General features: G+C 36.6%; 1 protein-coding gene and 1 long non-coding RNA gene across 3 annotated transcripts in view; one reads left to right on the forward strand and one right to left on the reverse strand.

Moving 5' to 3' along the window:
* The first annotated feature begins 1,504 nt into the window (after nucleotides 1-1,504).
* LOC121726025 lies at nucleotides 1,505-25,498 on the forward strand. The gene is made up of 3 exons (XR_006035476.1): nucleotides 1,505-1,694; nucleotides 5,478-5,479; nucleotides 25,483-25,498. It is a non-coding gene; the product is annotated as an uncharacterized LOC121726025 (long non-coding RNA).
* LOC121726023 (zinc finger protein 330 homolog) overlaps nucleotides 2,238-27,549 on the reverse strand; it is a 37,001-nt gene continuing 11,689 nt past the window's right edge. Inside the window, exons 4-7 of one of the 2 annotated variants that reach the window (XM_042113238.1) lie at nucleotides 26,573-26,692; nucleotides 26,252-26,413; nucleotides 15,480-15,595; nucleotides 2,238-2,454 (exon numbers count right to left, since the gene is read on the reverse strand). In XM_042113238.1, coding sequence (XP_041969172.1) covers nucleotides 2,311-2,454; nucleotides 15,480-15,595; nucleotides 26,252-26,413; nucleotides 26,573-26,692 — 542 coding nt within the window. In that variant the 3' untranslated portion in view covers nucleotides 2,238-2,310. Of the gene's footprint in view, nucleotides 2,455-15,478; nucleotides 15,596-26,251; nucleotides 26,414-26,572; nucleotides 26,693-27,549 lie in introns of both variants that reach the window. The other variant, XM_042113239.1, reaches the window with a different exon arrangement.

The following is a 27,549-nucleotide window of genomic DNA, read 5'->3' on the forward strand; positions in this document are numbered from 1 at the left end:
CTCAATTATTATTGTTATTATTTATCAAAAACGAAGACAATGTCTGCCTTCGAAATCATAATTTCAACATTTTGGCATAAAAATATTTTTTCCTGTATTTGTTTTCGCTGAATGCTAGAAGAAATAAAACTTTGAAAGTATTATTTTTATCACACTTTTTAGTGGTAAAATGGATATAAATCAAAATTTTAAGACAATGTCTACCTTAATAAGGAACGTAACAAACCTATAAAAAATGTTTGAATGCTTATATAATTAATAATTATCTTCTGGTCAAAGATTTGTCAAAAATAAAAACATGAATTTGCATAGTATAAGGCCTTAAGGCAAGTTGTACAAAAGTCACATGAGTACAGACAGCCATTGTGCCTTGCCTTTGTGGACTATGAGAAGGCTTTTGACTCTTGAGACCTGGGCTGACCTGGAAGCCCTGCAACGATCTCAAGTCGATTGGCGTTACGTCGAAGTTTTGAAAGGTCTATACAGGGTGTAACAAAAAAAAGGGATAATACTTTAGGGTGTGTACGTGTTCCTTGTAGAGAGTTCACTGTGAAAGTAGCAGCTCTGAAAGACCAAAATTTTTTCACTTTTGTATGGGGAAACTCGTGACGCTCGGACCCTTGCCCATACAAAAGTGAAAAAATTTTTTCGTCTTTCAGAGCTGCTACTTTCACAGTGAACTCTCTACAAGGAACACGTACACACCCTAAAGTATTATCACTTATTTTTGTTACACACTGTATAATGCCGCGTCTATGTCCGTCCGAGTACAGAGGGCTACAACAAGGCCAATCTATTTGCATCGAGGAGTGAGACAGGGGGATATTATTTCCCCGAAACTGTTCACAGGAACGAAAGAACGTGGCATAAACGTTAACGGCTAGTACCTCTCACACTTTCGTTTCGCTGACGATATCGTCATTATATTGGCAGAATCGTTGGAGGACTTGCAGAAAATGTTGAACGTCCTAAATGAATCTACCCGGCGGATCGGTCTCGGGATGAACTTGGACAAGACAAAAGTCATGTTCAATGAACATGTTCTCCCGAGACCGGTTGCAGTTAACGGTGCCTTTCTCGAAGTCGTAACGGAATATGGCTATTTGGGGCACATACTGCAGGTAGGTAGACATAACTTCGAGAGAAACCGATAGGAGGATACAGTTGGGTTGGGCAGCATTCAGGAAAATGAGCCATTCTCACGTCGCAAATTCCGTAGAGCTTGAAGATGAAAGTCTTCGATCAATGCGTACTTCCCGTTATGACCTACGGGGCGGAAACCTGGCCTTTTACAGTAGGGCTAGCTCGTAAGTTTTCCGTTGCTCAGCGTGCTATGGAGCGCGCTATGGTCGGAGTTTCTTTGGCGGATAAGCTTCGAAACGAAACAATTCGTTAAAGAACTAAAGTCACCGACATAGTGCAGAGAATCAGTACGCTGAAGTGGAACAGGGCTGGTCACGTAGCTCGAAGAACAGACGATCGCTGGAGTAAACTTATTCTGGAATGGAGACCGAGGCTAGGAAATCGGGGTGGTCGGTCGACCTCCAAGTAGGTGGGATGACGAACTCCGTTTAGTTGCGGCCTGCGGGCCCATGTTGGATGCGAGTAACAGGAGATCGGTCATCTTGGCGTTCATTGGAGAGAGGCATATGTCCATTGTCCAGCAGTGGACGACTATAGGCTGATAATATGATGTATGCACAGCTTAGATGACAATGTAAATAACCGCCTTGTATTATTTTGATTGTGCTGTGTATTGTGATTTTTAATAAATAAATAAAAATTCGGAAGGATCTCTAATATTTTCAGAATAAAACATAGTCTAACATCATAAGGGATGTAGCTTTCCGTGGGTAATAGAATTTTTGAGTCTACATACAAACAAACTTTACCAATAGTGTAGAATGTAGATAGTGTATTGAATGTCCCAACCATGAACCAGTTATCAGATCTACGAGAAATCTTCCAAGTTATGACTTTTTCGTGCCGAATTGTTTACCGGAGGCCCAATCCCCTACCCTATTCCCTTCCCTACCCTCCCCTATTCCCTTCCCTAAACACATCTATTACCCCATTCTCTCTTAAAAGGCCGGCAACGCACCTGCAGCTCTTCTGATGCTGCGAGTGTCCATGGGCGACGGAAGTTGCTTTCCATCAGGTGACCCGTTTGCTCATTTGCCCCCTTATTTAATTAAAAAAATATTATCTGGGCTGTATTATACAATTCCACAATTTCATCAAGTTTTTATCAAATTTAATTTTACTATGTTACATTGCAAGTGAAGCGATTTAAGTGGGCATGTACTGGGGCTAGGAGGAGGACGCCCGCCCCTCCCCGCCGCTAGTCTCCCCCTCCTCCTCCTCCTCGTCCTCGGAGCCGTCGTCGTCGTTGTCGTCGTCGTCATCCTCCGACGAGGTAGCGGAGTAGTCGTCGCCGTCCGCCGCGTAATCTGCGAAAATTATTCGATATTGTTAGATACACCAATAACGCCGTCTCCTCAAAAGGGTACATAATATATACAATGTGACATTTTAGTGGTTGTTTTCCAGCAGCAGAACGATTTACCGATAGTAATCTGTAGTCATGCAAGTTATTTTTTGAAAATAAAAATATTTTGTATGACTTACATGGCAACATTATGCCGATAGGCGCGAGCGGCAATGACACGGCCGAATTTTATTTATGATTTGAATAAAAAAAACTTCACAAATATATTGTACTAGGCTATCTAACCCCTAAATAAATGGGCTATCCTGAGATTAGCGCGTTCAAACAAACATGACGACCTCCGTGGCTCAATGGTTAGAGTGTGTGGCAACTCAAGCCGGGGGTCACGGGTTCGAATCCCGCCGACGGAATAAAAAGTTTTTCAATGTTCCTGGGTCATGGATGTGTATTAAATATGTGTATGATATAATGGTACACCCGAAGGCATATTCAGCGCCGGTCTTCCGCGAGAGAGCCATAAGTGACGACATGTATATCATCGTTATAAACTAATCACAAACAGGCAACGAACGACATAATATACTCGTATAACGATAAATTTTATAATAATAAACTATAAACAAATAAAATTTAACGCGACAGCCTACGACTAATGGTGTCACACACGCAACAAACATCTGTCGCACGCCGCCGCCACAAGTGATTATATAGGCAACACACAATATGACATTTGTCTATGATTTTCATGTGTCACTTGTCATTTGTCAAAACCAAGTCAAAACGAAAATAAATAAATAAATACCGGACTCGGCTTTTTCGGTTGAGTGCCTAAACAAGTGTTTTTTCATATTTTTGTTTTTTTAGTGTATTTTTCAACTTATAATAGTGTTTTTTCGCCCTGTTGAAGTTCTTTTAGTTGTGTTTGTCTAATATTGTGATTGTCTTGGTGTAAGTGTTGAGTCTGTTGAGTGATGACATAGTTGTGATGGTAGGTGATTTTAATCTTAGCGGTTTAACCTGGTGTCCAGTACACCCCATGGAATCTACTCTATGGTTCGTCTTCAATTAAAAGTCGTCTAGTGGACTTTCTACACTTACATGACCTTCATCAATATAACAGTATTGTAAATGCCTTTAACAGAACTCTTGACCCTGTGCTTTGTGATCAAAATATAGTTTCGGTTAATTCCTGCTCATTACCATTGCGTGCGATAGACCCTTTTCACCCACCTCTTAAAAATTTCACTACAAATAACTAATCCACAATATCGAATAACACAAAAGACTAAAAGATTCAAGTTCTTCTCGGCAGACTACAATTCCATATGCCAAAGTCTTGATAAAATCTAATGGACTAATGAACTTAGTAAAATTCAGGAGGTTGATGAAATGGTTTCGAGATTTTACGAAATACTAAATGAAATTATTAGAACTTATGTCCCTTCGACTTGCCGCCGCAGGGGTGGTGTGCCGGTTTGGTTTTCCACAGGCCTTGTAAGATTGCTAAAACAGAAGCAAAAATATCACACCAGATACAAGAAGTACAAAAATCCCCTTGACAAAATCGAGTTTCTGCGTAGAGACTGTGATCGCCTAATTGCTAGAGACTATAAAGCCTATATTGAAAAAATTGAAGCTCAAATTGGAAAAAATCCCAAATATTTCTGGACTCATCTAAAAAACTTACGTAAATCTAGCTCTAGTAATACAACTCGAATGCACTTTGACAATGTCACTGCAAACTCACCCGATAAAGCATGCGAACTATTTGCAAAGTACTTTTCCTCCGTCTATAACCTGGATTCTCCTAGTCATGATGTGGAGAGTTTCCACACGAGTGCATACAATATGCTATTGTTCAAGCTAAAGCTTCTTGATGTACTTGCGGTGTTGAAAAAGTTAGACAGCACCAAGGGCCCAGGACCGGAAAACATACCACCCATTTTCTTAAAAAGATGTGCCAAATCTTTGGCCTTACCACTTTTGATAATTTTCAATGCGTCGCTTGATACCGGAAAATTTCCCACAGTTTGGAAGCATGCCAGAATCGTCCCTATACACAAAAAAGGTTGTAAGGATACCGTACCTAATTACAGGCCTATCTCCATACTGTCAACCGTGGCGAAAGTCTTCGAATCATTGGTTCATACTCGAATGCATGATCACTTTATAAGCAGCATCAATCAGTTTCAGCACGGATTCATGCCCAAAAGATCTACTCAAACAAATCTTCTCTCCTACGTTACTGACTTGATTGATGCTGTTGATAAGGGTTACGAAGTTGATGCTGTTTACACTGATTTTTCGAAGGCTTTCGATAAGGTTGATCACTGCATACTAATAAACAAACTGCGTGGGTACGGTATATGTGGCTCACTTCTCAAATAGTGTCAATCGTATCTGCACCTTCGTAGGTCAACAGTAGTGCTTGACGGTTGTGAATCTAGTGCTTTCTATGCTACCTCAGGTGTACCTCAAGGTTCAATTCTGGGTCCATTGTTCTTTGTCATTTTCATTAAGGACTTAAGTGATGTCATCGTAAACTCCAAAGTGTATATGTTTGCTGATGACTTAAAAATCACTCGTGTGGTAAATGGTCTGATTGACCAAACTCTGCTACAGCGTGACTTGGAGAGTCTAGTTGTGTGGTGTCAAAAGAATAAAATGGATCTTAATATATCAAAATGTTTTCATATGAGATTCTCACGTAAACGTAATAAGTTTGAGACCAATTATAGTATTCATGGGGATAATGTCAATTCTATATCTGAAGTCTCTGACTTGGGCGTGATCATGGATAGCGAACTTAGTTTCATACCTCATGTTGACAACATAATAAGTTCTGCAAGCAAATCATTGGGTTTCATTCTTCGAAATGATAAAGATTTTAAAAGATCACAAACTCTTATTCTCCTTTTCAACAGCTTAGTTTAGTCAGAAGTAAACTAGAATATTGTAGTTCAGTATGGTCCCCTATCTACAAAATCCACATACAGAGGATTGAGAAGCTGCAGAAGCGCTTACTAAGGAGTAAGTGTTTTAGAAACATCTTCGACCCTAACGAAACATACCAGGGTAAATTGCAGGTCTTTAACATGCAGTCTTGAATCTAGACGTGCTATATTGGATGTATCCTTAATATATAAAATTCTGCATGGATCAATAGACTCTGCAGACTTACTGTCTAAAATATCTTTTCAGATACCCCATCGTATGCCTCGCTACCCGGTTCCCTTGTTTGCAAATTACACATGTCGCACAAACCTTTGAAAAAATTCTCCAATTTCCAGAACTCTCAAATTATTGAACAGTGTGTCTGATCTGATCGACTTATTCTGTGATAGTCTCAACAAAGTTAAAAATATTGTTTTCGAGGTAATTTTAAAACAATTTTTTTTTATATAAATATATTTTTTAATTAAGTACTTTTTAAATTTTAATCAATAATTATAATGTAAATATAGTAATGATATATTTTTTATTTTTTTATTGTTTTTATTAATTTTACCTTTTTTTTGTCCTATGTTTAATTTTAATTTAATGATATGTACAATTATTATAATTATGTTTTTAGAAAATATGTATTGTTCCATACAATTAACTGTATTTTTAATTTTTAATAATTTAATTTAGTTTTAGTTTAAAATATTGTTTATTATTTAATGCATGTTGAGGCCGAATGTAACTAGTTATTGTATCTAGCTGTAATTTTTTATTAATCATGAATTTATGCATTTAGTGATACAAAACTGTATTTGGTCCTTAAATAAATAAATAAATAAATAACTACCAGTAGTTCGACTGCAAAGAAACGGACCGGTTTCAATATCTGTCAAATTCGGCGGGTTTCACTAGGATTATAAATGGATTGTGCCTCGCGCTGGCTGATATTATTTATTTTTAAATATTAAAAAAAATAAAGATTTCAAAATTGGATTCTGACAATTTTAATCGCATGTGCCAAAACACAAACAACAATACGACCAAAGAGGAACACGTCCATCGAATATGTCATATTTTTAAATTCGTAATAATAATAATAATAATAATAATAATAATAATAATAATAATCTTTATTTGCAAAAAGGTAAGAAGTTAACAACCCTAGCGACGATTTTCGTCATAATACGTCAAATTTAAAAATTTCAACATCAGTAATGGACCTATTTATGCATAACAAGTCCAACCCACACGATGACAATTCTGAGAAAAAGTCGTTTTTATTAAAATTGTGTACTCTTTAAAACTGATTGTTATTTTAAGTAAATTTAATTTACAATAGTATGTTTTGTAATTTATTCCATGCGTACAAACATAAATATGTAAAAAAATACTACTATTTGTAACAAAAATTAAACAAAAACAGAATGGTTTCTTTTGGAAAAACTATCTTAGTGTGGGATACATAATTATAATCCAAACAGAACCCCTCTTTGGATAGAACCATAAAATGTTTTAAGTAATTGTAGAACTTATAAATATCTACACAAAAATACCGTGACACACTATACCTATCTATGTCAAGTGAGGCACAATAATCATTTTTTTATTTAAAACTCTTTAAATTTTTTTGGACTACATTAAAACGCGTTTATTTTACTCATTCTTTTAATCCTTATCAAAATAAATTATTCCATCACTAAGTACAGTTTATGTAGATAATATTTGGTCTTTGAATGAATTAAATTGGACATTTGGTTTTGAAATTATGGCGAAATTAAAATATTACGATAGTTGGCGTCACCAAGGCGGGTGCGCGTGCACGAGGAAGACAATATTATGTGTGCGTCGCTCGCTATAAAACAAAAACAAAAACCCACCTGCATAGAAAACAACAATTAAAAAGCAACTGAAAAGACTGAAATTGTTTAAATAAGTTTTAATATTTATTACAATATTTGTATTTAAAGCGACATCTATTGACGGAAGTTTAGTTCCAACTTCCGTCAATAGATGTCGCTGTGCTTTCGTTAGATCCATAAAGTTAATATACCTAGCGGGATAGAGCAACAATCTCGAGCTGTCAAACGAAACCGAAATTGGTTTCATCTGTGTGTAAAAATATGTGTACGTATACACTTACACAAGCATGATTGAACATGATTTCTATGAGATTAAATTGTCAACGTGCGGCACGTGCCGACTGGACGTCAAAAAAAAGAGTGCTGCAGTCATGTATCACACGTCTCTTTTTACCACGCAGTGTTACTGATAGTGACATCTCTCTTGCTCAGGCCTTTGTTTCCTATTCCCCTAGGTATATTAACTTTATGGTTAGATCGCTCTATCGCTTGTCTTTGCACGTTTGTATAAAGTCTTTACGTTTTTCGAGGTAGCCAACCATGAACCAACTAAGTAATTTTCCGTGCTAATAAAGAATTGAGATATAATATTGAGTGTATAAAATTTACCAGACTCTCACCGGACTTGCTATTAGTTCTCTTGACAAAACAAATTGCTAAATCAATGACATAAACTTATTTAAAGAATTAATCCGGTTATGTAGTCTTTCTTAACTAAAAAGACATTAATTAAGACGAATATCTAAGCAAATGACCTTGGACGTTTGACGCGGAGCGCCATCTGTTTAGCTTTAGTTTGCTTTAGTTTCCAAGCTACGGTAAGTTACATAATATTTCCGCTAGATGTAGCATTTAGCAATTTATTTTGCAGAGGTGGGCAGAGTAATAATAAATAGAGACTACTTGTTTTTTTTTTCGAATTAATTAAATAAAATAAATATGTACATAGAATACTTTTTTATTTTATCCCCTTTTAACCCGTATTTTTTTAAGAATAAGAATAAGAATACTTTTATTTCCAGCATCACACGAAACATCATAATAATTAAACAGTATTTAGTGGTACAGTTATTATGATCTAGTCACAAACAGTATATATAAGATCTATAAATATTATTACAATGTTGTGTGATGCCAAAAATTGGCCCCAGCTCAGCAAACGCAGCAAGCGAGCCCGCTGCACTGATATTCTGCGGGGGCCAATGAGTGGCTTCACAATACTAATAAACTAAACAGTAAAACGTACAGAAATTGACATGGAACTAAAGTCAAGAAAGTGAAGAAATTAAAAATTAAAAGTTAAAAAGTGGCAACATCGTAGTGTCATCCCTTTTTTCTTAGATTGATTAGAAAGGGATGACACCACGATGCCGCCACCCCTCAACCTCCTCACTTACTTGACAGACTATATATACATTAAATAAAATACAACTAAATAATCTTAAGATATTAATATCGACTTACTTTTTATGTGCTGTTGGCTTTTACATTTAAGATGATATAAAAAATAAAAAATAAAAAAATCAGATTTGACAGGACGAAAGAAAAAGAATAATAAAATAAATACCTAAATAATCATGGCGGTTTGACATCTGCGTAAAACAATGAGGTTATACTGCGTAAAACGTGGTTATTGACGTGGCAATATTAGAAAATAATAAGTTATAAGTATAAACATAATACATGTAATACTTAGGTGTGGAAGTATAAATAATATTATAAGGTCTTGAGCAGTTACGAGTGTAGTAGTGACAATTGACATAATAAACAAGACACCGAGAAAAGCGACTGACCATTACTGGATATCGTTATGTGCCTCACGCAGTTCGACAACCTTCACAACATGCATTTTATGTATGTCCCGTATTATAATATGTATCTCGAATACGGCTCAAACGATTTTCATGATATTTGGAGTGGGGGAGGTTTCAGGGGAGAAGACGCGGAGATGAATGTTTCATTTTTTGCCACTGATATAGAAGTCTTTCAGCTTTTTCTACATTTTTGTTTCCCAGAATTCCTCATCACAATGGATTATTTCCGTTTTAACTGGAAAGTTTTTGCCAGACTATATACCGAAAATGCATTTTTTGCTTCTGGTAACATGAAGCTGGCCCTTTATTTGGTAGAACCATGCGTGGTTTTTATTTATTACAAAAAAATAAAAACCATATAGAAGTGCAATCCATATAGAAGTCTTTCAGCTTTTTCTCCATTTTTGTTTCCAAGAATTCCTCATCACGATAGATTATTTCCGTTTTAACTGGAATGTTTTTGGAAGACCATATACCAAAAATGCATTTTTTGCTTCTAGTTACATGAAGCTGGCCCTTTATTTGGTAGAACCATGCGTGGTTTTTATTTGTTACAAAAAAATAAAAACCATATAGAAGTGCAATCCATATAGAAGTCTTTCAGCTTTTTCTCCATTTTTGTTTTCCAGAATTCCTCATCACGATAGATTATTTCCGTTTTAACTGGAATGTTTTTGGAAGACCATATACCAAAAATGCATTTTTTGCTTCTGGTTACATGAAGCTGGCCCTGTATTTGGTAGAACCATGCGTGGTTTTTATTTATTTGTAACCCGCCTTTGGTTTTTTTTATAAAACGTTAATTGTTTATCATTTATGGCTTTTTCTACACCAACATTGTAACAACATTTTGGGCACTTTATTTCTACTATAGTGTCGTCATCTACAGTGCCATCTGGGGTTGCTCCAAAATATTGGACTTCCGGATATTGGACAGGACAGGAATTTTTGTATTCGAGTAAATTTGAGAATTATTAAGTTATTTTTTTTTCCTTTTGGGCAATGGGGCTTGTTGGCTTGAATGGTGGGGGACTAATTTTCTTTTTTCTGACTTTTTTTCATTTTTTCTTGTAACAGTCTCTGTTATATACTGTGGGTCCCTAATAGGTATTTTTCTCGGATATCTAGGATCCACTAATTCTGGCAGCTGATTGTGCTGACAAAAAAAAATACTACTACTCCCTCCAGTCTGGCTTTTTGTTTTTAATATAATCAATAATTAATATTTACGTTAAAAGATAATAATAATATTTCTTACTAGACATTTGAATCCGTGTTATCATTAATCTGATGTAATGACTCTTCTAAATTTTGTCCTTCGGTTGCATCAATTTCAACTATCCTACCTTGGATCCTACAGGATTACAAAAATAAAAATTTTGTGAATAAAAACAATTTGAAAATCAATGCATTGTCTGATGCGTATACACATGAAGGTATATTAAATGATGATGAAATGTATTTTGCGCTGTAGCTAATAGTGAACAATATCGCGTAACAACGGTCCGGCGCATTATAGCACGAAAGTAAATTTCGCTAGTCCCAAAAATGTTTTTGATGATTATTGATTACTTAAAAATTAAATACAATTCTAATATTTCCTTTAGTTAATCTTTTATATAGTGTGTGATTGTAGTAGTGCAAGTTATTGAATGATAGTAACTCAATAAGTGTAACAGATATTTGTTGAAAAACCCAGAAAAATTCATAATTTCGAAAAACGAAACTATAGAGTCAAAATAAGTGAATCGTGTTTTCCGTTAGGCAAGTATCAGATAAATATACAATCATTAAATAAATCTCAATTTCATTTGTGTTTCATCGTCTTCCGGGATCGTAATACTTATTAGAAAACACAGCAAAAAAAGGGAGCTCGGTCTTAATGCCAAATTACAGCTTTGTAAGTCCTATAGTCTTTGAGCAAGACTGCGGACAGACAGACAGACAGACGGACAGACCGAAATTATGAGGGTTCCTTGTTGACTACAGAACCCTAAAAAGTTCATTAAAAGTATTTTTTAAAAATTTTACGGCTTCCTTTAACAATACTGAACCTTCCCTGAAGCTATGGCATATTATCTCCATGTATGGCAAACATTTTTTAAACATCCTATAGTTATGTAGGTATAATAGTGTAACAGTAAAAAATAATTGTTTGAAGTCTCTGTGATAAACTATTCTGTATGCTATACATTTACATAACAATTTACATTACAATGTCCGATAAATAATAGACTGTTGTAAATGCATCTGATGATCACATGATCATAATATTATTTTTCACTTTTTTCAAAATCGAAAAGTGCAAACTGTTAAAACTTAAAGCCGGTAAATTGTCAAAGTGAGACTAATCAAAAGAAGAGCACGCACTGCTTGTGCCGTGTGCGCGGAACGGCAACGCCGCGCTCCGTTGTACATATCTCGAGTTGACAACGACGCATTCTGTAACTAATTTACGCCTGTTAAATTTTATGAACAAATGCTTTACTACATTTACTAGTGGAGTTTGATTTACAGTAGGCACTAAAGAGTTTGATGATAAAACTTCTATTTTACAATACTGTTTATCGCAAATGGTTCGCGATCAACAAGATAAAAAATAAAGAAACATGTATGCAAAGATTCATTATAAACGGATTAGCTAAACCAAAAAAAAACCCATCCTAAAATATACATCTTACGCGATTTAAAAATATATTTTCTGATAACTGAATAAAGATCACCAAAAATATCGTTCACGACAATATATTTCAAGATACACTTTCTAATTACACAAAACTTCTGTATTTCCCGATCTGTAATTTAGCTGTAAAACATCGCCAAAAAGACGTCTAAAACGCATTTTGCTTTACTATTCACCTTAATTTAAAAAATCAAAAAACCTGACAACAAAAAATTTTACTTAACTAAAAAGAACGAAACAAAACCTACTTCTGCCGGAGGCATCGAATCCATGTTTTAATTGATATGACTCTTGCTTACGAGTTTCATGCTAGGATGAATAGAAGGTTAAACATAGAAAAATGTAGAAGAAAGTGGACCACAAAATGCAGTCGGAGGCATGTTGCACCAAGTTGAACATTGTTTTTTATTTATTTATTATGGTTACCAACAGCATATGCATTTCAAAAATAATTACAGTTTATAGTACAGTCTTTAATACCTGATGCACACACCTTTACAGGCAACAACAACATTCATTAATGTACTTAGTGTTAACAACAACATGCAAAATTACAATAAATAATGTTTAAAATCAGTTATAAATTATATGAGTATAAATTAAAAAGAAATTAATAAGTTACAAATAAAAATTTAACAAATTACATAATAACATTTTAAGAGCAATACAACATTGATTCAGGTAATATTATACAAATTATTCAAAATCCAATTACATCAACAATTTTATATTAAACTAGCTGTTGCCCGTGACTTCGTCCGCGTGGACTTCAGTTTATAGCGCGCGGAGTCAACAAAATTGGTGTCAAAAGCTTTTTAAAACCCTGGTACCCCTTAAAACAAAATACCCAAAACAGCCGTGTAGTGTGCACATCTTAATATATATATTTCTTGTGTGCGTGTGTATGTGACTGAACTCCTCCTAAACGACTGGACCAATTTTGATGAAATTTTTTGTGTGTGTTCGTGGAGATTCGAGAATGGTTTAGATTTACAGTTTGGTCTACTGGAAAATGTTTTTTCAATTAATTTCTTATTTATAAGGAGTTGTTGATTTTGGAATGTTTTACATTAGATCCGGCGGACGGCGCTATCATCGCATTCAATATTATTCTATTTCAATTTTAGTTTGTCCTGACAGATGGTGCTACGATTAATTTGAAAAAAATTTTGTTATTCAATTCATGTGCTGATTAAAATATTAAATAAATAACACATAGGCTACAATTTTAACCGACTTTCAAAATGGGGGAGGTGTTATGTTCGTTTTCTTATATTCAACGATTACTCCGCCGTTTGTTAACCGATTTTCAAAATTTTTCTTTTGGTATATAGGCTATCATCCCAATTTGGTATTATATTCAGAAAAGTGGTGATCTGATGAAGGATCCATAAGTAATCGAGGGAACTCCTCAAAACTTATAGGGAAACATATGGTGACTTCGGTTTCGTGAGAAGTATTCTAAGCATATGCTACCAACAAGTAAGATTTTGCACCGAGATATACCTGGTATACCGTGGTTCGGAAGGTGCTGAGAGAATTCCTGATTCTTTATAGATACAAGTTTGGGAGTTTCGGCGTTGTTTTAAGAACAGAAAGCATATGCTACTATGCAAATTACATTCTTCATCATCATCATCATCATCATCACTACCATATTATACCATTTCATAGTCTTTTAGATCGAGACTCGAGTTTGTCAAGCGATAATTAAAAAAAATCTATATCTACCTAATATTATAAACCTGAAGAGTATGTTTGCTTGAACGCGTCAATCTCAGAAACTACAGGTCCGATTTAAAAACTTATCTCAGTGTTAGATAGATCATTTATCGAGTAAGACTCATCATTTATCGAGAAGGTTATATTATATTATTACTCTAAGACTAATACGACAGAAGAAACTCAGGAAAATGTGGGAAAAACGGGGGAAATATTTTTTATGGGAAAATGTAGCTACGGATTCTGTAAAATTTCTAATTTACGCGGGCGAAGCCGCGCGGGACATCTAGTAATATATATATTTTTTTAATTAAAGTTTTTTATACCAAATTTTAAAGCTTATTTAGCTTTACACAACTTAGCTGCATTACACAACTTTAGCTTTACCCATAAACTATTTAGTATTTATTATTGGTATGCTGTTGTTTCTGATATCTATGTTGGTAGGTGAGTTATTTGATAACGTGTATAACAATCGAAAGAATCGAATACTATAATATTGCCTTGCGTGTTATGAGTTTTGGAACTAACTTAATTTGAACAAATTTACGCATAAACACCCCCTTAAGGAGTGAGCACACTGAGACGGGCCGTGCCGGGGCTCAGCGTGACGGGGCTCATCGCAAAAATCCGCCTCCATACAATTTGTATGGAAGCGGATGCGCGTATCGCACACTGTGTCGGGGCGCAGCGGATTTCCGCTTTATTATATTATACTAGCTGTTGCCCGCGACTTCGTCCGCGTGGACTTTAGTTTATAATTGTTCCGGTACATCGATTGAGTCGTTTACGCACAAATCAGAAAAGTATATTGTGTGGGAACCGCACATTTTTCTGGGACAAAAAACATTCCTTGTCCCAGATTGAAATTAGTATCTCCAATCTCCATGCCTTTCATCAAAATAGATTAAATAGTTTAGGTGAGAATCATAAAAGTTTATTGTCATACCCATATAATCATGAAAGTATTGCCATACCAAATTTCATCAAAATAGATTGAATAGTTTAGGCGATAATCATAAAAGTTTATTGTGCGGGAACCGTACATTTCCGGGACAAAATTAGTATTCCTTGTCCTTTCCCGAGACTCATAGTATCTCCATACCAAATTCCATCAAAATAGATTAAATAGTTTATGCGCAAATCATAAAAGTATATTGTGCAGTAACCGTACATATTTCCGGGACAAAATGTATCCTATGTTCTTTTTCGGGACTCAAAGTATCTTTGTGCCAAATTTCAGCAAAATGGGTCCAGCCGTTTACGCGTGATGTCGTAACCACGCGAAATATAACGTTCCACGCAGCTTCGCCCGCGTAAATTATCTGATAATTCACAGACAAATTAGTCCACAAAAAATAGCCTATAATCCTTCACGTGGTCTACTTCTTATCTGTGCCAAATAAAATAACAGAAAAATTGCTCCAGTAGTTCGTGAGATAGATCAAATATTGGGAACGGCCGTTAAAGGTAACGGCCGTTCCCAATATTTGATCTATCTCTGGTTTTGCCCTACTAGAGATAGGAATAGCTCACAATTGACATAAAATATAATATGTCTCTAATGTCTAATCTGAGCTATTCCTATCTCTAGTAGGGCAAAACCAGAGATAGATCAAATATTGGGAACGGCCGTAAAATAATTTCCCCCGTTTTCTTCCAGATTTTGCTCTATTTCTTTATCCTCCTATTAGTCTTATCGTAATAAAATATAGCCTATAGCCTTCCTCGATAAATGGGCTATCAAACACTAAAAGAATTTTTCAAATCGGACTAGTAGTTCCTGAGATTAGCGCGTTCAAAAAAGCCCTTTCAAATAATTGCCCCCATTTTTTCCACATTTTCCTCTATTTGTCGAATAATAACATTCCCTAACCGAGATATTCTGAATAACTATTTTACAAATTATCGAAATGAAGGTCTAAGGCTGCGCTAATGTCAAGAGGGTATACACGCATATAGTCGAACGCAAAATCTAGTACACAATAAAGCTTGATCGAGTACATACCTGAATGTCCATAGCCGCTGCCATAGTCGCCGTACCCGCCGGCGTAGTCGCCGCCGTCCGCGTCGTCCGCGTCGTCGTGCTGCGCCGCGGCCTGCCGCCCGTAGCGGTGGGAGCGAGCTGAGGAGTGTAAGGGTGTTGAGTGACAGTTCACAGTACCGATGATAATATCAAACCCGGTAACTTCGTATCACTTCCCTCTTAATATGTATGACCCTTTCCTGGACATCCACGAATATTCCAAAACTAAAATTAGCCAAATCGGTTCAAATTCGAGTTTTAGCGAGACTAACAAAATTGAAAATACGTTTTTATTTGCATATTATGTCGATAGATACGAGACATAATTATACATGTAATAACACGAGTACCGATTATTATATAATTCATCACTGCATATTATAGTAGGGGAGGTAGCGCTATCGTTTGCAAAGTCATTTCATACCGACCAAATTTTTGTCCAGCGGTAGCTTAATATTTATCAATCAATATAATCAGCGTTAGTCGCCGCACCCGTGGTGGGATGTTAACTGAGAGTATTTCAAAGTTGTAAAAAAAATAATTGTGAAAAGTGATTTTATACCGAATGAAACTTTTATGGATGATTATTGAGGTCATGCTCAACCAAAAATGCACCGTCAGCCGTATCGCAGACGGGGGATTCAACGTCAGTCGCGTTACTGAACTATGTTAAAAAAATTAAAATATAAAGTCATTTCATACCGTACAAAATTTATACAGGTGAATGTTGATACCTATTTAATAATAAAGACCACCGTCAGTCGTTAATATGCGGGTGGAAAGCCCGTCAGCCAGCGATATAAGCTATAAACATGATAGCCCTACTTCGCGCTCAATGTATCCTAGGGCGTGGCGTAGACGACATTTCCACCTGCAAATATTCAGCTGACGGCGATTTTCGTTTGAATTAACCAAAAAATTGTCTCACATGGCAATTTTAAGTAATTAATTCGATAGTCAATATTTGTGAAGACGAATTATATACATTTTACTTTAAAAGCGCCATCTGTTGTTATATACTAAAACTAAAATAGCACCTACCGAACCTAAACGTGTATAATCTAGATATGAACCTTTATTGGGTGCGAATTGGGATCTTTTTAATATCAATTCAATACGATTCCCAACAACAACTTTAAGATACTCTCAATTTTTATTCCATCCATATTGGAGTAGCTGACGATCAAAACTCTTATGTATTAATAGAATAGTATTATTGTCACGATTTTTGCTCGGTATGAAATGTCTTTTTAAAATGGGCGCGACCTCCCCTACTATTATTTTAAAACTAGCTGTCCCGGTGAACTTCGTGTCACTTTAAAACCTTCTCTGGACTTCTACGAATATTTGAAGACTAAAATCAGTCCAATCCGTTCAGCCGTTTTTGAGTTTTAGCGCGACTAACACATTTGAAAATCCAATTTTATATATAAGATTACACACGCGAAAAAAGTTCCGTCCATCGGTTACGTCAGAGTATATATATATATACCTAGCACGTGTTCACTTAGATTTTTTTAATGTATTATCTACCTACCTGATGTTTGTGAGTATGACTCTTAACAAATTGTAATAAGATACGTAGGTTATAGGTTCGGCTGTATGTATCTTTTTTTTTGTATGTTCAACGATAACTCAGCCGTTTGTGATCCGATTTTCAAAATTCTTTTTGTGTTGTAAAGGTTTTAACTCGAATTTGGTACCATGTTCACAAAAATGGTGATCTGATGATGGGATCCTGGAGGAATCGAGAGGACCCCCTGAAATTTGTATGGAAACATATAGTGATTTCAATTTTTTCTGAAGCATTTGAGGTAAATGCTAGCAAAAAGTAAGATTTCGCACCAGGTTATACCCTGGATCCGAAGGTACCCAACAGAACTTTTGAATCCTTATAGATACAGGTTCGAGGATTTCGGCGTTGTTTAAACAACTTAAAGCATAAGCCAACACATAAATTTATTTGGTCATCATCATCAAAATCATAATTATGCCATTATGACATAATTGTTGATGCTTTTCGTGATATTTTGCATCGAAGCAGATGTTTTTGATGATTATTTCGCTCTTTGTGGACCGATTTTCAAAATTCTTATGTTGCTGTATAGGGTATCTTGACTTTGTATAATTACTAGCGACCTGCCCCGGCTTCGCACGGGTATAAAATAAATTATGGCCTAAGTTACTGAAAAAATGATTAAAATCGATTCAGTAGTTTGATTTTAAATAATTCATATTCATTACTACCTTATTTTTTTTACGCAAAAGCTACTTACGTCCCGCAATTTAAAATCTGTAATGTCTTATTTATTTAAAATTAAGATCGTAATAATTATGCTGTAAAGGGCCAAAATCAATAATGTATTTGAAATATTTAATTGAATAAGGATTATTGCCGTATTGGTTAAAATCGCTTCGAAAATTAGCCTTTATTTGAAGTTAAAAGTAAATGACAAAAAAATATGTTATTGCGGGATATATCCATAAGAGATATACTTATACGTGGGAGAGCCATGCTTCGGCACGAATGGGCTGGCTCGACCGGAGAAATACCACGTTCTCACAGATAACCGGCGTGAAACAGCGCTTACGCTGTGTTTCGCGGAGTGAGAGAGTTTACCGGAGGCCCAATCCCCTACCCTATTCCCTTCCCTACCCTCCCCTATTCCCTTTCCCTACCCTCCCCATATACCATATACCATACCATCTCTACCCTCCTCTATTACCCTATTCCCTCTTAAAAGGCCGGCAACACAATTGCAGCTCTTCTAATGCTGCGAGTGTCCATGGGCGACGGAAGTTGCTTTCCATCAGGTGACCCGTTTGCTCGCTTGCCCCCTTATTTCATAAAAAAAAAATACCATCGCGGAGTTTTCTGTAGACCTTTTCAATGTGTACAATGCGCACCCCTGCATTGGTACTCGTACTATTGTTATCTATTCTGTGGCATTGGTAGCGCCCACTTCGAAACGGGCGTAAATCGCAATATTTTAATTTCGCATTACTTCTAAACCAAACGTCCAATTTTAATCATTCGAAGAGCAAATATAATCTACATAAACTGTACTTAGTGATGAAATTATTTATTTTGATAAGGATCATTAGCATGAGTAAAATAAATGCGTTTAAATGTAGTCCAAAAAAAATCTACATTTTTAAATAAAAAAATGGTTGTTGTGCCTCACTTGACATAGATAGGTATAGTGTGTCGCGGACATTTTTGTAGATTTTTATAAGATCTACATTTACTTAGAACATTGTATAGTTCTATCTTTTATACTTTAGGCAGCGTACGCAAAATAAGTAAATTTTCTGGTTGTTTCCGGAAAACTGAAATATCTTACGGAACCCAATATTCTCCAAAATAAAAAGTGGCCTATGTTACTCGTAAATAATGTAGCTTTCGAATGGTGAAAGAATTTTTAAAATCGGTCCAGTAGTTTTTGAACCTATTCATTACAATTAAACAAACAAACAAAGTTTACCTCTTTATAATATTAGTATAGATTACGAAAGTGGTGAGCTGATGATGGGGTCTATGAGCAATCCACGGAAATCCTTGAAATTTATCAAAAGACTCATAGTGGTTAAATTGTTGTTTCTAGTAACTTAAACATATGTTACGAATAAGAGAAAGTCCATACGAAGGTGTCTCTTGGTCCAAAGGCACTGAACAGAACTCCTGAACCTTTATATATGAAAGTTTTTAAATTGCAGCATCGCTTAGATCACTGCAAGCATTTACCACAATTTCGCTTAAATAAAATAAAAAAGCCTTTATTTCATAGACGATTATTAAACTAAGAATTAAAAAAAAACTAAATATGTAGGAATTAAACTAATTATTAATCATCCAGAACCCCTCCGCGGGTGAAGGCCTCCTCCAGAGACGCCCACTTTTCTCTATCTTGGGCTATGTTTGTCAATCGTGGCCCGGCTATAGATTTTATGTCGTCTGCCCATCTTATAAGCGGTCTGCCTCTGTTACACTTACCGAGCGGGCCATTCCATTGTGTCACTCTTATGGTCCAACGTTCATCCGACAATCAATTTATACGTGGGAGAGCCATGCTTCGGCACGAATGGGTCGGCTCTACCGGGGAAATACCACGTTCTCACAGAAAACCGGCGTGAAACAGCGCTTGCGCTGTGTTTCGCCGAGTGAGTGAGTTTACCGGAGGCCCAATCCCCTACCTTATTCTCTTCCCTACCCTCCCCTATTAACTTCCCTTCCCTACCCTCCCCTATTACCCTATTCCCTCTTAAAGGCCGGCAACGCACCTGCAGCCTTCTGATGCTGCGAGTGTCTATGGGCGACGGAAGTTGCTTTCCATCAGGTGACCCGTTTGCTCATTTGCCCCCCTTATTTCATAAAAAAACTGGCTACATGGCCGGCCCACTTCCATTTTAATTTATGAGCGTAGAATCCTTTGTACTTTTTTACTCTCTTATTTTTGTATGTCTAATTTTTTCAATTCTTCTTATCTTTAACATGCTTCTTTCCATGCCTCGTTGGCAGGTAATAATTTTTCTCTTTACTTTAACTGTGTACTTCCATGTCTGGCAACCGTAAGTTAGACACGGTAGCAGGCAGCTCGTCATGGTTTTTGTTTTTATGCTAACTGGTAAGTTACTTTTAAAAATCTCTTTGAGACTCCAGTATTTATTCCAGGTCAGTTGAATGCGTCGCTCTATTTCTGAACAGTTGCTGTCTTTTCCGAAACTGATCTGTTTTCCCAAGTAAACATATTTATTTGTATACTTGAGTGCTTCGTTGTCTATTTTTATTATTTTCTCCAAGCTATTAGTCATAATCATTGTTTTGGATAAATTCATCTCTAAGCCCACCTCTCTACCCACTACATTAAGAGATTCTATCATGCCCTGTAGTTCAGATACTGGCTCCGATAGAAGAGCCAAGTCGTCGGCAAAGCGAAGGTGGCTTAGGTATTTTCCGTCTATATACAGGGTGTAACAAAAATAAGTGACAATACTTTAGGGTGTGTACGTGTTCCTTATAGAGAGTTCACTGTGAAAGTAGCAGCGCTGAAAGACCAAAATTTTTTTTCACTTTTGTATGGGGAAACTCGTGACGCTCGGGCCCTTGCCCATACAAAAGTGAAAAAAAAAATTCTTCTTTCAGCGCTGCTACTTTCACAGTAAAGTCTCTATAAGGAACACCTATACACCCTAAAGTATTATCACTTATTTTTGTTACACACTGTAGAGTCCTGTAGTTTTCCAATCCAATTTTCTTATGATCGACTCTAGGATGGATATGAATAATTTGGGAGAGATCGGATCGCCTTGTCTTACGCCGCGCTTTATGGGGAAGTTCTGACCGACTCTGTCCAGTTTTACTCTGCCAATGTTGTTTTCATATAAACTTTTTATAACATTTATGTATCCTACCTCTACTTTTTGCTCTATCAGCGCTTTCCAGATACTTCTATGCGAAACTGTGCCAAAAGCTTTTTTGTAGTCAATAAAAGCTACATATAGAGTTCTCTGTCTCTCTTGGTATTTTTCAATTATTTGCTCCAGGGTGTGTATGTGGTCGATAGTAGAAAAACTCTTTCTAAAACCTGCCTGTTCCACCGGTTGTTCACTTTCAAGGGTAGCGCTTATTCTTTGGTTGAGGAGAGAAGAATTATATTTGATACCGACCATTGTGATGGAATTTGAGAACTCTCCAAAATTCTGTTGAAAAGGTTAGTGAGGGGTAGAGCAAGTATCGATTTCGCTGTTTTTATTGCTATGTTGGTTATATTATCCGAGCCTGGGCATTTGTCCGATTTTAATTTCTCTATCGCTTGAACAGTCTCTGTTATATGAAATGGTGTGATGTCTTTAGAATACGCGCTAGACCAGTCAATGTCGTCCGCATCGCAGATAACGCGTTCTTGGGCGCTGTAGAGTTCTTTGTAAAAGTCTGTTGCAATTTTAATAACATCTCTATTTTTCAGCGAAATTGTAATTGAGATGTTACAATTTCGTTTACAGTAACATAATGTGAATAGTTAACATTCGTAGTAGTTATTTACGCATAAAGCCTTATCTTGTAGATAACTAAAAAGAGTGAAATTATTATTTTTAACAAAAAATTAAAACCGACTTCCAAGGTAAAAACAATAATAATATGAACTAAAAAGTATTAAATAACTCTTACTCTATAATAGTGCCTTTTTCAGAATTCGTCTAAATCTCAACTATTTCTGTACATACTACAGTCTTCATTACTTTGAAGTCGGTACCAGTCCCAAAAGCTTGAGACATTGACTGAACTCACGATAAAATTAGCTGGCTTCAACTATGGTTGAAGTCTGTTGACTACAAGTTGACTATAACATTTTAAACTTTCGCGTTGCATTATGGAGTCCCTCAAAGATCCTTGCTTGGGCCGTTACTGTTTATTACCTTCATACAGGATATTAATAGCTGCTTCATTAATTCAAATATTTCAGATAGATTATTAACAAATCTTTAAAGTTGTTAATAATCTATCTGATCAAATGCTGATTCAAGAGGACTTGCTCAGACTAGACCGTTACTGTGCAGACAACTCTCTGGACCTAAATGCATCCAAATGCTGTTTTATTTCTTTTACACGCAAGCGTAACAAATTTCAGTCTAGCTATAAAATTAAAAACCAATTACTTAATCAGGTCACCAATGTTCGTGACCTGGGAGTTACACTAGATGAAAAGCTCTTATTCGACAAGCATATCCAAACTATTGTAAGCAAGGCCTCAAAAATGCTTGGATTTATTATACGCTCAACTAAAGATTTCCCTCGTCTTAAATCAAAGTTCTGTACTGTGCTCTAGTTAGGAGTAATTTAGAATGCGCATCCCAAATATGGAACCCTCAATACAAATATTATATAAATCAGATTGAAAAAGTGCAGAAAAAACTAATTAGATTACCAATAGAGAATTAGAATACCAATTTCTTTAAACTTTTCTCTCAGAGATTCAAAAGCTGACATTTTATAAATTGAACGTATAGCTCGCTTCTGCAGCACAAAAATTGTATTAATGTCGGCAGCGTTTCCCCATGAAAGGATGCCATACGATATTCTACTATGAAAATAACTGAAATAAACTAGTCTTGCTGTGTCTTCGTCAGAAATTTCCCGTATTTTTCCGAATTTCCACAGCCCAATACGGCACAATTAGACATTTTTACAATTCCGATTGACGTCCGATTCCGATTACGGTGGAGCGCAGACTAAAGAACAGACTTTCGAAATTTTGGCATTGAACAATGTTTGGGAACGCGATGGCACGCGAAGTACATACACATGGCAGTTCTAACTATATCCATTTCTGTGGTACTGACAGATATCGACCTGCTAAAAATTAGCAGGTCGATGACTGGTAATTCCTAAAATAGGGATTACCGGGCCTTAAAATAACAAAATAAGTTTCAAAATTACTCGAAAAACTCGTCTCGACTCTCGATCTAATGTCGGCTGTACACTCTCGCCGAGAGCTCTCGGACGAGAGTCTCGTGCGAGAGCCCCTTGCCCGAGTGCGATCATGTACATTCTCGCTTAGTTCAATCGCAGTTATGAACTCAGAGAAGATAGACCATTATTTTTCAAATAGTTAATGGAATAAGGCGTTACTTTGCGGAAATCCATAGCTTAAAATTTAATTTGTTTTTATTTTTAGCAATATTCCGCGAAATAAACTTCCACCTTTTTTTTTTTTTTATCTATGGACGCTTCACACCACGTCAGTCTGGCCCCGTGCTAAGTACCTAAAGGACTTGTGTTACAGGTACCAGACAACGGAAATATATTTAATACTTTTATACTATACTATACATATATTTAAGATTTTTATTATATCATACACATATTTAATATACATCCAGACCCGGGAACATTGAAAACTTTTTGTTCCGTCGGCGGGATTCGAACCCGCGACCCCCGGCTTGAGCTACCAACGCGCTCACCACTGAGCCACAGAGGTCGTCAAACCTTTAAGTAAATGAGTGAGTGTACGCATAGGCATGCATACAGCACCTCCCTCCTCCCACACTGCCTATGCGTACACTCGCATGCAAGAACTTGCAAACACCACCACCACACACACAAGCAATAATGTTGGCAAATCCGTGCAAGGCCCCTCACCACCATGCAGGTTGAAAAACTCGACGCGCGTTTCGCCCCAACACCGGAGCATCCTCAGGATGTGGACTCTACGAACAACGTTCGTTAAGTGCCGCCACCGGCCAAAACACCGCCTTTTATACACTATCGAGCCCCGCTACTATCCCCACTACCCCCACTACCCTCACTAGAACCCCTGAACATATTAATAAGCGGTGACGTAGTCAAACAAGTTTGGTCATTCAACAATGCAAATCTGTTATTTTTCTTTTCTTTTATGATCTCTAATTTTTCCAACACGCTCAGCCGAAAGCCTTTATCGCATTTATGTAAAACTTTATAGGAATGGCCAATGATATTCTACTTATACAGATATGTTACGTCCATACTATTTTCCGGCTTAAATCTCTTCCGAACAATTTTCAAATTCAAAATTGCAGACATTGACAAATTTGACAGATAAGTGAAACAAAAGATACGAAAAACCATTGACATAAAAGAGACAGTTCTATTTTTAAACGTCGAATCGTATCGCTGTCTCTTTCTTCGCCTGAGCTGTGACGAAAATTTGTTTTTTTCCAGATTGTTCGAAAAAATAATTGAAAATGTAAATAATCGAAGTATTTATTGCAATCAAGACATGTGGTAAGAGATTCCGTGTGTTTTGTTTACTTTCGAGTCATAATTGGTACATTTTCAAAACGACGCCCTTAGGACAATGTTGCGACGCCCCGGGGCGTCGCGACGCATAGTTAGGCAAGCCCTGGCCTAAACTATTTAATATATTTTGATGAAATTTGGCATGGAGATTGGAGATACTAATTTGAATCATGGGACAAGGAATGTTTTTGTCCCGGAAAAATGTGCGGCTCCCACAAAATTCAATCGATTCAATCGATGTACGGGAACAATAATTACTATAAACTAAAGTCCACGCGGACGAAGTCGCGGGCAACAGCTAGTTTTGGATAAGCGTGCAGATCCTCTCCCATGTAGGTCAAACTGGACTTGTATCTAACTATCTCCTTATCAATAGGACCTGCGTACAAAAACTTAACCAAAGGCTTAAAGGCTTTCGGCTGAGCGTGTTGGAAACCTTATTTTCGGCTAAGCGTGTTGAAAACCTTAGTTGCCAACATTATTGCTTGAATGGTGGTGGTGTTTGCAGGTTCTTGCATGCGAGTGTACGCATAGGCTGTGTGGGAGGAGGGAGGTGCTGTACGCATGCCTATGCGTACACTCACTCATTTACTTAAAGGTGGATATATTTCGCGGAATATTGCTAAAAATAATAACAAATTAATTTTTTTTTTCCATTATTTTTCTCTATGAGATGGACGAAAATACTTTTCTTGCAGCTGCCATAGCTCTCTGTGCTATGAGCTATTATAAATAATTAGTAATTACCAAATATTTACACAATAAAAATTAAAAAAATGGCGAAAACGTATCTACGATCAATGATCATTGATCACCATTCACCATTCATCGAAAGATATTATCATTGTAATCCAAAGATCTAGTATAATCATATTTAATTTTATTTCTCACAGATAATGACTGATAATGACGTTTATTATTGTTATTTTTCTGTTCTGCACTGTCTAGCGGCGCGACTAGTAGTGAAAAACACGAGAGTACAGTAATTCGCTCGCTTTCCTCGCGAGACCCTTTGTCTCGGGCGCAAAATACCGACACCGGACCGAGAGGGTCCGAGACAGGCGAGACGAGGCGAGCGCACCCATTTACAGTCTCGCACTCGGGCCGCCTCGCTGTGTCTCGGCGAAAGTGTACAGCCGACATTAAAGATTATGAAAATTATTCATAATAGAGCCATTAAATGTGATGATGCATGGTGTAATAGTAGTGATGATGATTATGAAAAATATAAATTGCACGGTAGCATAATTATGCTTTCTGTTCTTAAAACAACGCCGAAACTTCTAAACGTGTATTACGAGTTAGGAGTTCTCTCAGCACCTTCGGAACCATGGTATACCTTGATGCAAAATCTTACTTTTTGGCAGCTTATGCTTAGAATACTTCTCATAAAATATATATGTTTCCATATAAATTTCGACGAGTTCCCTCGATTACTCATCATCAAGTCACCATTTTTATGAACATGGTACCAAATTCGAGTTAAACCCTCTACAACATAAAAAACGCTCGAAAACCTCGTCTCAATCTTAAAGATTATGAAAGTTTAGTACTTTCATAATCTACGTAGTACGTAAGTATACCTTGATGCAAAATCTTATTTTTAGCAAATGCTTAGTATACTTCTATTAAAACCAAAATCACCATATGTTTTCATATAAATTTTGAGGAGTTCCCTCGATTACTCATGGATCCCATCATCAGCTCACCACTTTTATGAACATGGTACCAAATTCGAGTCAAACCCTATACAACACAAAAATAATTTTGAAAATCGGACCACAAGATCTGAGTTGTGGTCCGATATCAAATTCCGGTCCGATTCAAATCGTTGAACATAAATACATACAGCCGAACGTATTAATACCTCCTCCTTTTTGGAAGTCGGTCGAAAACAATATCATCGATGATAGCATTGGTTAACTTCTTGTATATAATAGCTGGGAGCATTTCTAAATAATAATGTCGGTACTGACTGGAGAGGCTGAGGTCGGAGGCGGGCTGCAGCGCGTACCCGCAGCGCGGGCAGGGCGGGGCGCCGCGCGCGGGCTTCGTGCCTCGCCGGCGCACGTGCTCCTCGCAGTAGCAGGTCTTGCAGCGCAGGCACGAGTGCTGCCCGAGACGGTTGCACGATTGACCTGCCACAGACACACTTTTACAGTTTACACTACCCGCACCCGAACACTCGTACTAGCGTTCGCGTTAGGTTAGTGAAATGTTTTTAAAAACATTTTACTTGAATCAAAAATGTAAGCAATCATTATTATAAACGTAAATAAAAGTTAGTGTTAACTTACACTTGTAGGTTTCAGACTCCAACACCTGGCAAGAGGCCTGGTGCTCGAACTGGTCATCCTCACATAGGAAACCCGCACAGAACGAGCAACGGAAAATGCGACCACCGTGCTCCCACACACCTGATGGGTCAATTTTACATGTTAATATCAAATAATTGCATAATATTGCATTATTAATTATAATTTGATAAGATCAGTAATTTAACACAACTTAAGGGAAAATTTATAACCTCCAATTTTTTTCCAGTTTAAATCATTATTTTAGAATGAAGAATGTTACCTAATTTTGATTATTAGCAGTCCATATTCTCTGTCAATAAATAAAAAATACTAGCGAGAGAATTACTTGGATACGTTAATTAGTTTACGATTTATAAGCAAAACAAGTTGTAACTGTACGACGCGGGTGCCCGGTTATGGTGTGACGCCATCGTACAGTCCGCTCAGTCTGGCTCACTCAGTCCGCTCGCGGTCGCGCGCCTTTGCCGTCGAAATTATACCTAAATACTATTAAACACAATTCAACAAGGAATATATGTGAATGGAAAATATTTAAGCCATCTTCGTTTTGCGGACGACATCGTCTTGTTTTCTAAAGTCCATATCAACTCAACAAAATGATTCAGCATCTCCAAGATGCTAGTGCTCGCGTGGGCTTTGAAATAAACCTAGAAAAAACAAAAGTCATGACTAACAGCGAGTTGACATCAGTACGGGTTAATGTGGTGCCTCTCGAATAAGTAGAGAACTATACGTACCTACTTGGGAAAACAAATTTAATTTAATAAAAATTCGTCGAAATTTAGAGTAAATAAAGAGAAGAGTACACGGAAAAAAATATTGGGCCCAAAAAGAAATTATGAAATCTAAACTTTCATTAAAATTAAAAAGCATTATCTCGGATACGACACTTCTACCCTGTCTCACGTATGGATGCTAAACGTGGACTTACGACCAGAAGGCAAGGCAAAAAATCC

This window comes from Aricia agestis, chromosome 4, assembly GCF_905147365.1.
Source record: "Aricia agestis chromosome 4, ilAriAges1.1, whole genome shotgun sequence".
Classification (NCBI taxonomy): domain Eukaryota; kingdom Metazoa; phylum Arthropoda; class Insecta; order Lepidoptera; family Lycaenidae; genus Aricia; species Aricia agestis.